At 43.0% G+C, this 14,010-nt stretch overlaps 1 protein-coding gene across 4 annotated transcripts in view; it reads right to left on the bottom strand.

The window, feature by feature from the left end:
• Nucleotides 1-13,550, bottom strand: part of rims1a (regulating synaptic membrane exocytosis 1a) — a 99,064-nt gene extending 85,514 nt beyond the window's left edge. For all 4 annotated transcript variants that reach the window (XM_071912626.2, XM_071912627.2, XM_071912628.2 and 1 more), the window contains exons 1-2: nucleotides 13,390-13,550; nucleotides 9,141-9,215 (exon numbers count right to left, since the gene is read on the bottom strand). In XM_071912626.2, coding sequence (XP_071768727.1) covers nucleotides 9,141-9,215; nucleotides 13,390-13,550 — 236 coding nt within the window. The remainder of the gene's footprint in view (nucleotides 1-9,140; nucleotides 9,216-13,389) is intronic.
• Between the last annotated feature and the right edge of the window lie 460 nt (nucleotides 13,551-14,010).

Raw genomic sequence — 14,010 nt, 5'->3', positions numbered from 1 at the left:
GTAAGGAAAGCAATATTTCCAATGCAAATGGGACACTTTCAAACATACAGACATGCAGCTGATAGTGTGTCGAGCTCCTCCCTGTTCCCCACTGGAGCAGAGACTCATGGGAAGACCAGGATAACAGCCAATCCCTGAAGGAAGTGAGGAAGTGACTCTCGGCCAATCCCAGGGCTCACTGAGGTTACTACGGCGCTGCTGGGCCGTCGCCACGGCACCCTGCTACCAGGAGACACCTGGCCAATCACATTTGGTGATGCGAGGTGTAAACATCCTTACATTACAGTACATCCATGTTGACTTTACACAAGCATGGTGGGCTAATGTACAGACGGGGGAGGGAGGGATGGGCAGGGTTGTGTAGAGCAGTGTTTCCCAAACTTTTTTTCTGGGGACCCACTTTTTAAAAATGACAAACCATCGCGACCCAATTCACAATAGGCCTTATCTATAAATCGTGAGAAGAGCGAATTTGTGCATAAATGAACGTTCCTGACCATTTTTACTGCCATCACCTTATATTATCTTGAATAGGTAAACCAGCCATTTCGAAGAGATATACGTTTGATAAATCACAACTTTGTTTTATGCATGTGTTATTGAAAACATATACACATGTTAAATACTTCATAAATGAGACCAAATAAATGCATTTAGGCGGAGTTAACAGGCTATCTCATTGTTTTTATTTCCTCTCATCAGTAAAACAATATACACATTTTAACTTTATAAATGAGACAAAATAAGTGCATTTAGGCGGAGTTAACAGGCTCTCGTTTTTTTCCTCTCATCAGTAAAACAAACAGAATGTACACTAGCCTTTCATATTAGATTCAATGTTATAAGTACAATTATCAGAACAATACGAACATTCAGTACTATCAAAAACATGCTTCTTGTTGAAAGTTTTTTGAAATGCTCATGCCTATTATCAGAACAAGTAGGCTTGTGTTTAAGTGCAGCTATTGTTATCAAACAGTCAATCAATCAATTCGAACAGTCAACAATCAATTTGTTAACCACATCAGGTCTATTCCACGTCAAATCTCATTAGGCCCATTATGTGCTATTTACCTTGCTAATGTGATAGGTGGGCCTGCTTGCTTTTTAGTATTGCATTCCAGTCCGGTGTACAAGAGGAGAGCAACGCGCATATCGGGTGCAGCGTTCAGTCTATTTCTGTCATCAGCGGGTTGAATGTGACCGGTAGCAGGGGTCGGTTCACGTCCATCCTCATGCTGGCTTCCCTCACAGGCGGTAGTTTGGCTAACTTAGCTGTAGTCTGGTCTTTAGCTGGGCCTTTCTTTTTTATTAGCCAAACATCCATTTCTTGTGGCTGGCTACAGAATCTGGCGGAAACCGTGAGTGTGGTAGAAATACCAACGAGCTCCCTCATGTGGCTCAAAGGTGTACTACAGATATAAACCTTAAATAAAAGACTATGGAAGAAATTCTGCAAATTTATTTGGCGACCCAAATAAAATCTCCTGTGGGTCGCGACCCAGTCTTTGGGAATGACTGGTGTAGAGTACCAAAATAGTGGAAGTTGCAAAACGGAGATCTGCACACCTGACCAGTTTGTTGTAGGGGCGCAAAAAGCGAGAAAAAACTGTAGACTAGTCAATGAAACTTCAACACTGCTATGCAAAAATACTACATTAATAGTCAAGCTTTCAGTGCTAGAACACACAGTGTTGAATGACATGTTTTGCATAGCAGTGTTGTATGGAGTTTACATCAATCAATCAATCAATCAATCAATTTTATTTAAGTGCAGAATCACCATGAAGCATGGTCCCAATACACTTTACAATTTAAAAAATAAATAAATAAATAAATAATAAAAAATAAAAAAAAATACATAGGACAAAACATACAGCAAAAAAAAAAAATAGTTAAAATAAAACAACCACATTGAAAACATCAATGTTAAAAGGATGTTTGAATATTAAAGTAAAACAACCACAGTAAAAATAACAACATTAAAAGGATGTTTAAAAAGGTGATAGACCAGACTGAAGTTGTAATTCTAGGGTAGGCTATAATGAAGCGAATAGAGGTGGGTTTTCAGTCTTGATTTAAATATTTCAACTGAGCTTGCTTCTTTAACATGTAATGGAAGTCCATTCCACAGATAAGGGGCGCGGTAGGCAAATGCTCTGAAGCCAACAGATTTTTTGTTAGCTGAGGGAATGACCAGGAGACCAGCACTGAGAGAGCGAAGAGGGCGTGCCGGTATATATGGTATAATTAGCTCAGATAAGTACAGTGGTGCAAGTCCATGCAAAGCCTTATAAGTTAAAAGAAGAACCTTAAAATCAGCTCTAGCTTGCACTGGTAACCAGTGAAGAGAGGCCAGAATGGGTGTTATATGATCAAATTTTTTAGTCTTTGTCAAGATTCTAGCTGCAGCATTCTGAACAAGCTGAAAACTTCTAGTAGCACAACTAGGAAGACCAGAGAGAAGAGCATTACAATAATCAAGTCTGGAAGATACAAATGCATGGATTACAGTTTCAGCATCACGCAATGATAGAATAGGTCGGATTTTAGCAATATTACGAAGATGAAAAAATGCTGTGTTGGTAATAGCCTTGATATGAGACTGGAATGTCAGACGAGAATCAAAAATCACTCCAAGGTTTTTGATGGTTGAGCTTTCAGAGATAATACAGCCATCAATGTTAACACTCAAATTCGCAAACAAATGCCCATATTTGGCTGGTCTAATAGCTAATAGCTCTGTTTTATCAGCATTTAACAGCAAAAAGTTCAAACCCATCCATTTTTTTATTTCTGATAGACATGCCTCTAAATTTAGGAGTTGGGAAAGGTCATTTGGCTTTACATGTACATATAGCTGTGTGTCGTCAGCGTAGCAATGAAAATTAACACTGTATTTGCAAATGTCACCAAGGGGAAGCATATAGATAGAAAAGAGCATAGGGCCAAGGACCGATCCCTGGGGTACACCAGACTTTACTTCAGAAAATTCAGAAATTGTATTATTGTAACTTACACGTTGAGTTCTATTTGATAAATATGAATGAAACCATGAAAGCACCGTCCCCTGGATACCAATATACTTCTCCAAGCGGTTTAGAAGTATGCTGTGGTCCACGGTGTCAAAAGCTGCACTCAAGTCAAGAAGCAGCAGCAATGATGTTAAGTCAGAATCAAGAGTAATTAGTAGATCATTGACTACTCTGGTCAAGGCAGTTTCAGTAGAATGACGGGACCGAAAGCCAGATTGAAATTTATCAAAAAGATTGTTGTTGGATAAGTAGGCAGTAAGTTGATCAGCGACAGCCATTTCAAGTAATTTCGACATAAAAGGAAGATTGGAAATTGGTCTATAATTGTCTAGAATTTGTGGATCAATGTTAGGTTTTTTGAGCAGCGGTTTAATAATGGCAGTTTTAAAAGCTAAGGGCACAGAGCCCACAGAAAGTGACTTATTGATAATATTAAGAATAGGACTATTTAAAACAGGAAACAGTTCCTTAAAAAGATTAGACGGTATAGGGTCTAATATGCAGGTTGTAGGTTTGGAAGCAGTTACCAGGCTGGTAAAGGCCTCAGGGGAAATTATTTCAAACTGTGAAAGAGTGCAGTTGGTCCGAGTCACAGTGCCTGCATCCATCAAAGTATTGGAGAGTTCACAGCCATCATTCTGAGAAGAGTGTGGACCAGTGATTTTATCTCTAATTGAGTCAATCTTATTTGTAAAGAAGTTCAGAAAATCATCAGCCTTGAATGAAGAGCTCTTAGCAGGGGTATTCTGTGTGAGTTTAGCAACAGTATTAAACAGAAACCGTGGATTATTTTTATTAATATTAATCAAGTGGGAGAAATATGCTGTCCGAGCGGCTGAGAGTGCACGTTTGTACTTCTTAAAACTCTCAACCCAGGCAAGGCGAGAAATCTCTTGTTTTGTCATACGCCACCTGCGCTCAAGTTTTCTACAAATCTGTTTGAGTGCACGGGTGTCATCTGAAAACCATGGCGCTGATTTCATCCGAGTGCATTTTCTGGTTGTAAGAGGAGCGACAGAGTCAAGCGTTTTGAGTAAGGCACTATTCAGATTGTCTGTGAGATTATTAAGGGAATCAGAATTTGCACTACAGGAGTCAAGTATATCAGGTAAACACTCAGCCAGTATAGACCTAGCATTGCTGTCAATACGGCGATAAGTATATGTATCAGGCTCTGAACACTTACTTGGAGTACAGAGAGAAACATTGAAAAAGACACAGGAGTGATCAGAAACTGGAACCTGTAGAATAGATGAAACATCAACATCAATACCCTTTGTAAAAATTAAGTCCAGTGTATTTCCACGGTTGTGAGTGGCATTCTTTACATGTTGGGTAAAGTCTAGACTAGTAACAAGGTCCATAAATTCCATTGCTCTAGAGTCTGAACAGTCATTTACATGCAAGTTAAAATCACCCAGTAGAATTACTCTATCATATTTGACAAGAGCAATCGATAATAATTCAGAAAACTCCGATAGAAAATTAGAATTGTGCTTTGGGGGTCTATAAATGGTTAATGCAAGAATGTGTTGTTGAGTTCTGATAGCCATGGCTAAATATTCAAAGGTTGAGAAAGCTCCAAACGTGCATTCGGTGCAGGTGAACAAGTTAGAAAAGATGGTTGCTATTCCAACAACATAAGTAAAAGCAAAAAGTAGCTTGTTTAAAATGTACACAGATGTACCAGTTAAAAGTTACTGAGTTACTTTAAAAAAAAACATTGTTGGATTGCTGCATACTTTTTGCCATTCAATGTAAAAAAGTGAGAGGACAGAGTTCAATATATCGCACATGTTGTTGTAGATTATATTGAGTCTGAAAATTTAAGTCATTATTCAATCTGTGTTTAAAATAAACTGAAAATGGCCATCCTCTTTATTCAATCGTGTTACTCCTAACAACAATAATACTGTAGCTGGATGGATGGCTATTTGGCTAATGTTAGCTAAGCTACTTGGATACATGGATACATTTGAGCATTTAATGTAACAGTTAGCTAACTTGAAATAGAAAAGGTGGGAAACCGTCTAATGTACAAAACAGATAGTTTATGCTGCCTGAGAAAGAGTGCCAAGCTTGTAACGCATTGCAACTAAGTAGCTGCCCAACCAAGCCTATAATTGTGTTCATTTTTGCTTTGAAGTGCTTGTATTTGTTCAGCACTATTTGTAGCAAATAAATCTGTTTTGTGCAGTAGACAGTTTCCCACCTGTTCTATTTCATGTTTCTTTGACCCATTGGGAACCGAATTTTCCACTGTCTTTTTGTGTACAGTTAGCTAACTTAACATTTCCTCCACATGCTAACAGGTTTGATGCAGATGTAATTTCCAATGGGCCAGTTTCTACTGCAATGCTAATGGAGAGCCTACAGATTTTGTACTCTGTAACAGATGCAATTCAAAATAGGGAAGTAAAGGAGCCTACTTCAGTCAAAACATACTTATGTACAATTATTGACCACAACAAAGCACAAGTACACAGAATGCTTCTCAATTACGGTAAGGAGAGTAAATGGGCCACTACAACCCTATGTGTGCGTGAGACAGTTTGTGTGTGTGTCACAATTTCATGGTCACTGCCAGTATACCATTTATATATCCAAGTGCAGCAGCTAGTGTGCCTACAGTATGAGCTCTAATATTGTGGTGGAGATGTAATGACAATGTATAATGTTGAACCAGTGCTCTGCAGTACAGGCGGGTCGGTGTGGTTTGCATTAAAAGCACTTTAAAGACATGATATTATCTCTATCCCGATCCAATGGCCTCTGCAGAAGGAATACTGTCCAGAACACTGACTGTAATGTCTGGTATTCAGAGGGATAATGTCGGGAATACTGACCGGAATGGCCCGGCTTGGTATAATGTTATAAATGGGGCCGTATTGTGGGATTCCTCAGGGAAGCAGATGTGCTCCAGCTGACTTACTCTGTAATCCCCCCTCACTCTCTGATCCGACAACACACACACTCACACACACACTCACTCACACGCACACACACACAAACACAGATAGCACATAAACATGCTTCATCCTTTGATCATTGTGCGGCAGGAAAAAAAAACTCACTACTGGCTGTAGTAGTAGTCACTGTGAACAGAAATGTAAGGAAACACCCATGTCAACGCGCAAATAAGCCAACGAGAACAGAGATGCTCACATAACATCAAAGAGCGCAAGATTTAAAAAAAAAGAAGAAGTCTGTTTCAAGTTCTGTTGGCAATTCAAATCAGTATTAACAACAAATGATCAAATAACTAAACTTCACAAACACACACACACAGACGCTAAAGAGAGATGGCATCATAAAGAATCGACCCCTTCATAAGGAAGCCTCGCTGAACTCCAGCACTCTCATCAGCCTAAATCATATGAAGTGGGGCTGCCTGCAATAGAGAAGAGCGTCCCATCCCCACTAATTAAGACGCTGAAGCCTTATTTGCCCAGATGAAATTCAAGTGTCGGTATAGTCACTGGTGTGAAATCTTCTCTGTGCACATGAAGCAACAAAACAAAACTTAAGAACAAAATCCAAAAGTGTCTCCTAGACAGCAACGATTGCTGATTTAGTTAGGAGTGTGCAGTTTACTGATGTCCTGTTACATGATGCCTGGATAATGAAGTCCGTCAAACTTTCAAAAATTCAGCTGCCTAGTGCATCTTTAAAGTATTGGGACAGTGAAGGCTGTTGATTCATCTATGGTGCAATTGGAAAGAGACCCAGCCTCAGCCAGGCGTGGGCTCAAGCCATGTGTTGGCACACATCCGCCCTGCTGAAGTGTCCTTGAGCAAGACACTGAATCCCTACCAGCTCCAGGGCTGCTGTTCTGTAGCTCACCCTGACCTCTGACCTCACTGTGGAGCGGGTCAAGAGAAGAGAGAATTTCCCCATGGGGATCCGTAAAGTAAAGTAGCTGGACAAAGTCAAACTTTCAAAAAATTCAAACAGTTATCTCTCACTGCCTCTTGGGGCTGCTAAAGCATGAAGTTGCCTAGTGCTGCTTTAATTTGGGATTCCCTCATTACCGGGTGTTTACTGTATCTTGGTTGACTAGTCCTTAAGCCATGTTGAAAGCAACAAAATAGTTGAATAGTAGAGGGAGAATGTAAGCTCTAGCATCTGCAGATTAAGACCTGTTTTTATAGCATTATTTCATTTAAGTAGCACATTTTCATTTTTATTTTTACTGTAATTTAACTTAAATTGTGTGTGTGTTGATAGCGGCTTCCCTGGGCAGCAGAGGTTAAAACTATGCAGGAGCACTAACAAGTGAAAATTAAAGAAATTTGAAAATACTTTCAGACTGAGAGTTTTGGAGACACAAAACTGCCTCAATTCCATAAATAAAGATTTATTCTGATGTTTTGTACCAGACCTTTATTGTTATCAACTACTTTTGTGTGAGAAAGAGGGTTAAAACACACACAGTACTAAGGTGTGACGTACAAAGATATTTGAGATAGACCCAAACCTACAGCTGAACCCACTGCATAAGTGCCACCACCTTACAGGATTTTTCTAAGAATTCCTTTTAGGGGTGGAGCAACTGAGCATCAAGGACGTAAATTGTACGATGTTTACATTAGAATGAGTGCAATTTTCTCCATCAAAACAGTAGATGCCATATCTCTCTGCTTTGACTAGCATTATTTCAGCACAAGCTAACCTCAACCCCCCTATGTCCCAGTACCAGGTTAGCTTCCGTAGCTGGTAAGTTAGCATAGAGACGGAAACATATGTTGAAGTCCCACATAGGTTTCTGCACTGTTAGACCACTGCAAGAGGAATTAGTGTGGAAAATCCTGCAGCACTATTATGGTCTACCATCCTGTGGGAAAAGTCACTTTTTGTGGTGGGTCCTGCTGTGAAAAAGTTTGGCTAGCAGGTTAGCTTGAGGTGCTGTCAGGCTAAATTATCTAAACAGCAAGTCACAGTATCTTGACTTGCCAGCAGGTTATCTTACATTGTTAACATCCATCTGTAACATCATCTATAGACTGAGACACCTAAATGAAGCATAACTCCAAGCCAGCTATCATATCATAATCTGGACTTCCTTTCAATAAATTGCTAGTGGTAAAATGATACTGAATAGCATGGATCAACATATCACGCTTCATGTCTAAGACCAAAGCAATAGATGCAAATGGTGGGTAAGAATAGGACACATTTGATTGAAAATGATTAGTATTGCTGAATCTTGGCTCTATAGGTCAAACAGGCCTGGTTACTAACTAGAAGTATGCTGGTCCGCCTACGTTTCTCAAGACACATCACACCAGTCATGCATTCTTCATCTGTTCTTGAAAGCCAACGTGAAATTTCAGTTGCAGCTGGGTAAATAAATGGCAATCAAACTGAAGCATATCACATACACACACGCACACACACACACGCTGGTGCTCATTCCACCAGACGAGCAGCTTGGCAAGAGACCTGAGCAAATTGTGCGAGACACACGGAGCATCTGAATCCAGCCTAAGCAAGCTACTCTACGGAGGAGGACTATGTCGGCTAGTCTGTAATGACTCAATAGGACCTGGACCGGACTTATCGGGCCGATCATGTCCATCTTTACTGTGGAAGGCAGTACACTGATTGATGATCGACAAGCGCTGAGCCACAGTGTGTCTTCAACAAGCTAGTTTAGATCACCTTCTCTAAGTTCAGCTCAGGTAAAAAGTGGGTGGTTTGTTCAAATAGATTTTCACTGTTGTCAACTGATGCATATTTCCTAAAAAATAAATCTAATAAACTAAACTAGGTGCCTGTGCAATGTCATTCCACTTATCAGCCAAAGCTCATAATAATGGCTTGAGTCACTCTTGTCCCCAGCAGAGTCACCAGCATGGGAGTGCTATAAGGAGCTCTGCTGTTGACTCACCTAAGGTGTAATATGGATTTCACAACAAAAGATGAATAAGAGGCAAAATAACAGACATGTCATTATTGGCCGCCAAGGTGGAATCATGTTAACGCAATGCAGAAACGAACACAAGACTCATTTTAGGCCCGTTTTAAACCCTAAATCCCATTGACCGGATGATACTGCGTTGGTGATGGTGGTTGAATAACAGATATTGCGTGATGGCTGCTCACCGGACATCGTTTTGCTGCGGAGGCTTCTTCTGCCCAACCAGGTTCACCGTTCTTGCTTGGATAGGCTTCTCTTCTCTGAAACACAAAGTTGGGAAAGTACTGTTACGGTGTGATCACACCTTGTTTTCTTTGGTCCAAACCACAGTGGAAGTTTACTTTGTTGCATTTTTGTATTTGGTTCGTTGAGGTTCACATTGCCCAATTACAAGTAAACCAGGGCTTGTAAACAAAAGTCACATTTATCGGACAGAGCTTTGGTGACCTGTCGTCCAGCCAGGTTAGAGGTTTGGTGGTGGGGGGCAAAACAAATCTGATTCCAGTCCTTGTAATCTTAGCTAACCATGATGGACTTGTGTACGCTCTTTGCTGTAATTTCCCTTCTCTGGTCTTCATACCAGTAAAGAACACATGAAGAAATAGCTGAATATGAGCATCAGTCCAGACTTCATTTTGTTATGCTAGGCTTTCCAAGCATGAGGAATTGATTAGATGTCAACATCCGTCTCCTGATACCCATAAACCCTTGCGTTTTGGGGTCATTCCCTGTAGTTGGTTCAGATTACGTTCTCACTCCTAACAAACCGCGCCACAGTTCTCTTGTTAGAGGACTGAGACTTTCATTTCCAAGCGTCTCTGTGCCGTTATTTGCTGCCACCCGAGTTCAAATGGCATTATTTTCACCTGGCCAAACGAACCAAACTAAAGGAGCAAACACTCAAGAGTTTGAACAAACTGCTCCAAACTTGCTTGGTGTGAGCACTCCCTTAGAGTCTCATTGCAATGTTACTGAAACTTCAGATGCTTGCTGGTAATCTTTAATCCTTGCTTAACAGGATTGTCTTTCATGACCAAAGGCCCGTTCGCGGTACTCTGATGACAGGCCTTAGACAATGACATGTTTTCAGTGCGTCCGCTGACATATTTCCGATGCCATTTCAAAACCATCTCATACATAAACATGAAGGTTGGGCTCTGATCATTCTGATCACAGCGGAAGCTCGAGAGAGAAATCCCCGCCACCCCCACGCTGGAGCTGTCTAAAACAGAAGACATGTCTTTTTATCGTCAACACTTTCGTCACCCTTCTCATTATGAGACACTTTTGGCACATTAGGAATGGTAATATTTCTTTTTTTCTCTCACTCACACTACCCAACTTCTATTACACTGATTGAGTGAAATAAGTGTGTATGGGTTGGATTTGACATTCTCAGGTAACAGTGGCACAGGAGGACACTGCGTATAGGTATTTACCACTGCAACTTTTCCACTGCTGATGCCATCTTCCAAGCACTAAACTGTAAGTATCAGCCAATAGGAAAAGTACCAAAAGTACCAATCCAATTCATTTGTTTTGTTGAACAGTACAGACTTGAGATATCTTTTTTTTTTTTTCTCTGATTGAGAGATCCAACACTTAAAGCACATAAAGATGTCACTTTGCTTTATTTTCTGAAATGTTCACAACTCTCCTGGTAGTAGTATTAGACATTTTAGTATAGGGGAATTTCTCAGATACCGATTTTTGCATTACTTTCCAGATATCTGATAGCAATATTGATATTGGTGCATCCCTATCACTAATAATAGATCATCACAGCTAAAAATATTTATGACAGACAGTACAACAGGGGAAATGCTCACTATATACATCTTGCATAGTATATATCAGTGCAGGAAAATACGTGCAAGCATGCATATGCACGCACACAGACACACACCTTTTGCATCTACCTAAATTAGCTATTGGATGTGTGTGTATATGCGGAGGGGGTGCTCAGTACCTTCTCCATACCTGCCATAGACCAAGAAGCCATCACACATACACACACACAATAGTTTCCCTGTGTATTCAGTTCAGGGACATGTTATGTACATAAGCAGCTATATGCAAAGTAAGGACGGCCACACACTACTGGCTTTCTGGGTGAAATGCAGGCCTTAAATGAAAAATCACACTTTCTCACACTTATCATACAACTAGCTCCAGATAGACAAATTTAGCCCCCCACTTTTAGCCATGCTCATAACACATATTGAAATGAATTGATCACAGTGCAATGCAATAATTTACATCCAATGAGTTTCTTGTTCCATCAGCTCCTGCAATAGGGGGGAGGCTATACTGCAAGTTAAACTGTCAATAAGTTTCAGCACTTTTATGATCTTATGACCTTATGATCACCGACAGGAGCTCATAGTTTGCCCACAATTTTATTTCCCACTCTATCACTATTGGTATGGCTATATTGCTGAAGGGAGGTGGGCATACTGTAACACCACCATCCTATATACTTTAATAGTAACTGAACTGATGGTGAGTATATCTTAAATGCTCAAAAGAGGTGTGCATGCTCTGTATCCCCGCATTACAATCCTCACTACCCTACTGCTAGCACTCTTACCCTGCATGTATTAGTCCACCAGTGCAGCTTTTCAATCACACAGAGTGCAGACCTGATCATAAAGACACGCACATCCACACTTGCTTTGCTATGGCAATCTGGACCCAAACAGCAATGAGCGGAAGCGGTGCTGGAGCCAATATAGGTTAAGACACATATGTGGCACCGAGGCAGCAGCTACTGTACTGTACTGACAGCCTGCCTTATTTGCAGCCGCTGTGACATGACTGAATCCCACGGCTTCTAATACATTACTGAAAATGATGCACGGCCACTTAGAGCCCGGCTATATATTGGACATTTCCTTCTTTAGATGCAATGAATCGATCTTCCGTTCCAGTGCCGGGCTATCAGTCCGCACGGAGGGCTTAAAATAGAACAGGGACGTAAAGCTTGGGGGGAGCGCTTCGCTTAGGTGGGTCGGTCCATCTTTCTATCTAGCCGTCTATGCATGCAGCTCCCATGCAGGCAACGTGAAGAAAACGCATCACTTTCGACTTGATGCGTTTTTTCGGGCAGGACGCGGAGGCGGGGTGGACGTTTCTGCGCTGGTCGCGATGACAAATAAATCTGTGGAGGAGACTTTGCCGTTCCTCCACACATATGAAAATGTGTGGTGGTGGTGGTGGTGATGGAGAAGAAGGAGGTGTGTGTGTGTGGAGTGGTGGGGAGGAGGGGATTGCACACATCGCACAGAAGTCGCTCCTCATTCAAAATGACATTACACAGGCACCTTTTCTCCACCCCCCCCCCTGTTCCAGGCCTATGGGGTTCTACAGCGAGCCTCTGTGATGCCTATTGCGAGAGCGCTGGCCTACATACAGTACATAAGGCTGGGAAAAGGCTCAACCGCACCCCAGAGCTGAGAACAGCAGCTGTTGAGATGGAATGCTGCACAGATAAAAGCCAACAGGGAGGGTTTTTTTTTTTTTTTTTTTACTTTTACTCTTCTCAGAGCCGGGCTTCAATGAGCCTTCTGCAATGTCTACACGCAGGACACCCCCCCACCACCACCACCACCACCAACCCCCCACTACCCCCTCCCTTGCAGCATCTATCTATCAATGGGATATTTAAGATAGAAAGTCCAAATGGGCTCTTCCTTTTAGTGTGAATGATATGAGTGAGATGGGTGCGGCGGAGAAATTAGTTTCTACTTTCTCATGTAAAAAGTGTGAGTGTGGTGATGATGCTGCTGCTGCTGCTGCTGGGCATTGGTGACACACCCCTTCATCCTCCCACCCTCATCCTCCTCCTCCTCCCTACACCTGACCCACCAACACACTCATTGAGTCTCTCTCTCTCTCTCTCTCTCTCTCTCTCTCTCTCTCTGTCACACACACACGCACTAGTGGTGAGTCTCTGCATAGTGTGGTGTTGCAGCGGAAGGCGAGTTTCAACGCATCGGGCGCTGTGTTGGGCTCGCGGGCTACGACACGGTCTACACACTGGCCCATGCGTGTTTTATCTTGCAGAGAGCGGTAGCCTATATGGGCCTGTGAGGAGTCGTGTGTGTGTGTGTGTGTGTGTGTGTGTGTGTGTGTGTGGAGGGAAGGTACCTATACAGGCCCATACAGCAGCACATGTGGAGACACACACACATGCATGCTCAAATGCACATCAGCGGAGCAGAGGTCCTGATGCTGCGTGCGTAAAGCATTTGGCAACATCCAAAAGAGAGATACGGAGGCGGATGGACTACCACTATATCATCTCCTCTTTCTTCAGAACGGAAATAGCCCAGGCCCAGTCTCACTCACTCACTCTCTCTCTCTCTCTCTCTCTCTCTCTCTCCCTCTCTCTCTCTTTCTCCCTCCCTCTCTCCCTCTCTCTCTCTCTCTTACTTTAACATGGCCTCCTCCTTCGCCTCCTCCTCTCGTTGCCGAGCCAGCACAGCCATGATGATCTTCCTCTCCTCCTCCGTCAGATGGCTCAGGTCCGGCTCCGGGATGGCCGGGGCGACGGGTGGGCGCGGGCCGCCCCGAGGGCCCACCGAGGCGGACATCTTCTCTACCACCACCACCACCACCACCACCACCACCACACTCCCTCCTCCTCCTCCTCCTCCTCCTCTCCTCCTCTCCTCGGTCGGGATCACGGATAGAAAACCCGCTGGCGGAGCCCACGGATCACGACATGGCCCACGGACAAAGCAGCGGCTGGAGCGACTGATGCGAGGTTCCCATGGCGGTGGCGGGGGGCACCCAGGGCGGCGGCGGCGGCGGCGGCAGCAGCGGTGTCGGTGCTAGCGGTAGTAGTGGTGGTAGCGGCGGTAGCGGTAGCGCTTCGGTTCCCGGTTGCCGTTTTCAGCCTCTCCTTCTCCCTCTTGCTGCTCCGCTGTCTTCTCCCCCCACCCCCCTCCCACCGCCCGCCCGCCCGCCTCTCCCCTCCACCACCTCCGGTTTACGGGGAGCCCATATCTCCGGCGGTCGGTCGGGATGATGGCACACGGGGATCTCGCTTCC

Source organism: Centroberyx gerrardi, chromosome 15, assembly GCF_048128805.1.
Source record: "Centroberyx gerrardi isolate f3 chromosome 15, fCenGer3.hap1.cur.20231027, whole genome shotgun sequence".
Classification (NCBI taxonomy): Eukaryota; Metazoa; Chordata; class Actinopteri; order Beryciformes; family Berycidae; genus Centroberyx; species Centroberyx gerrardi.
This window is presented reverse-complemented; position numbering and strand designations above follow the sequence as displayed.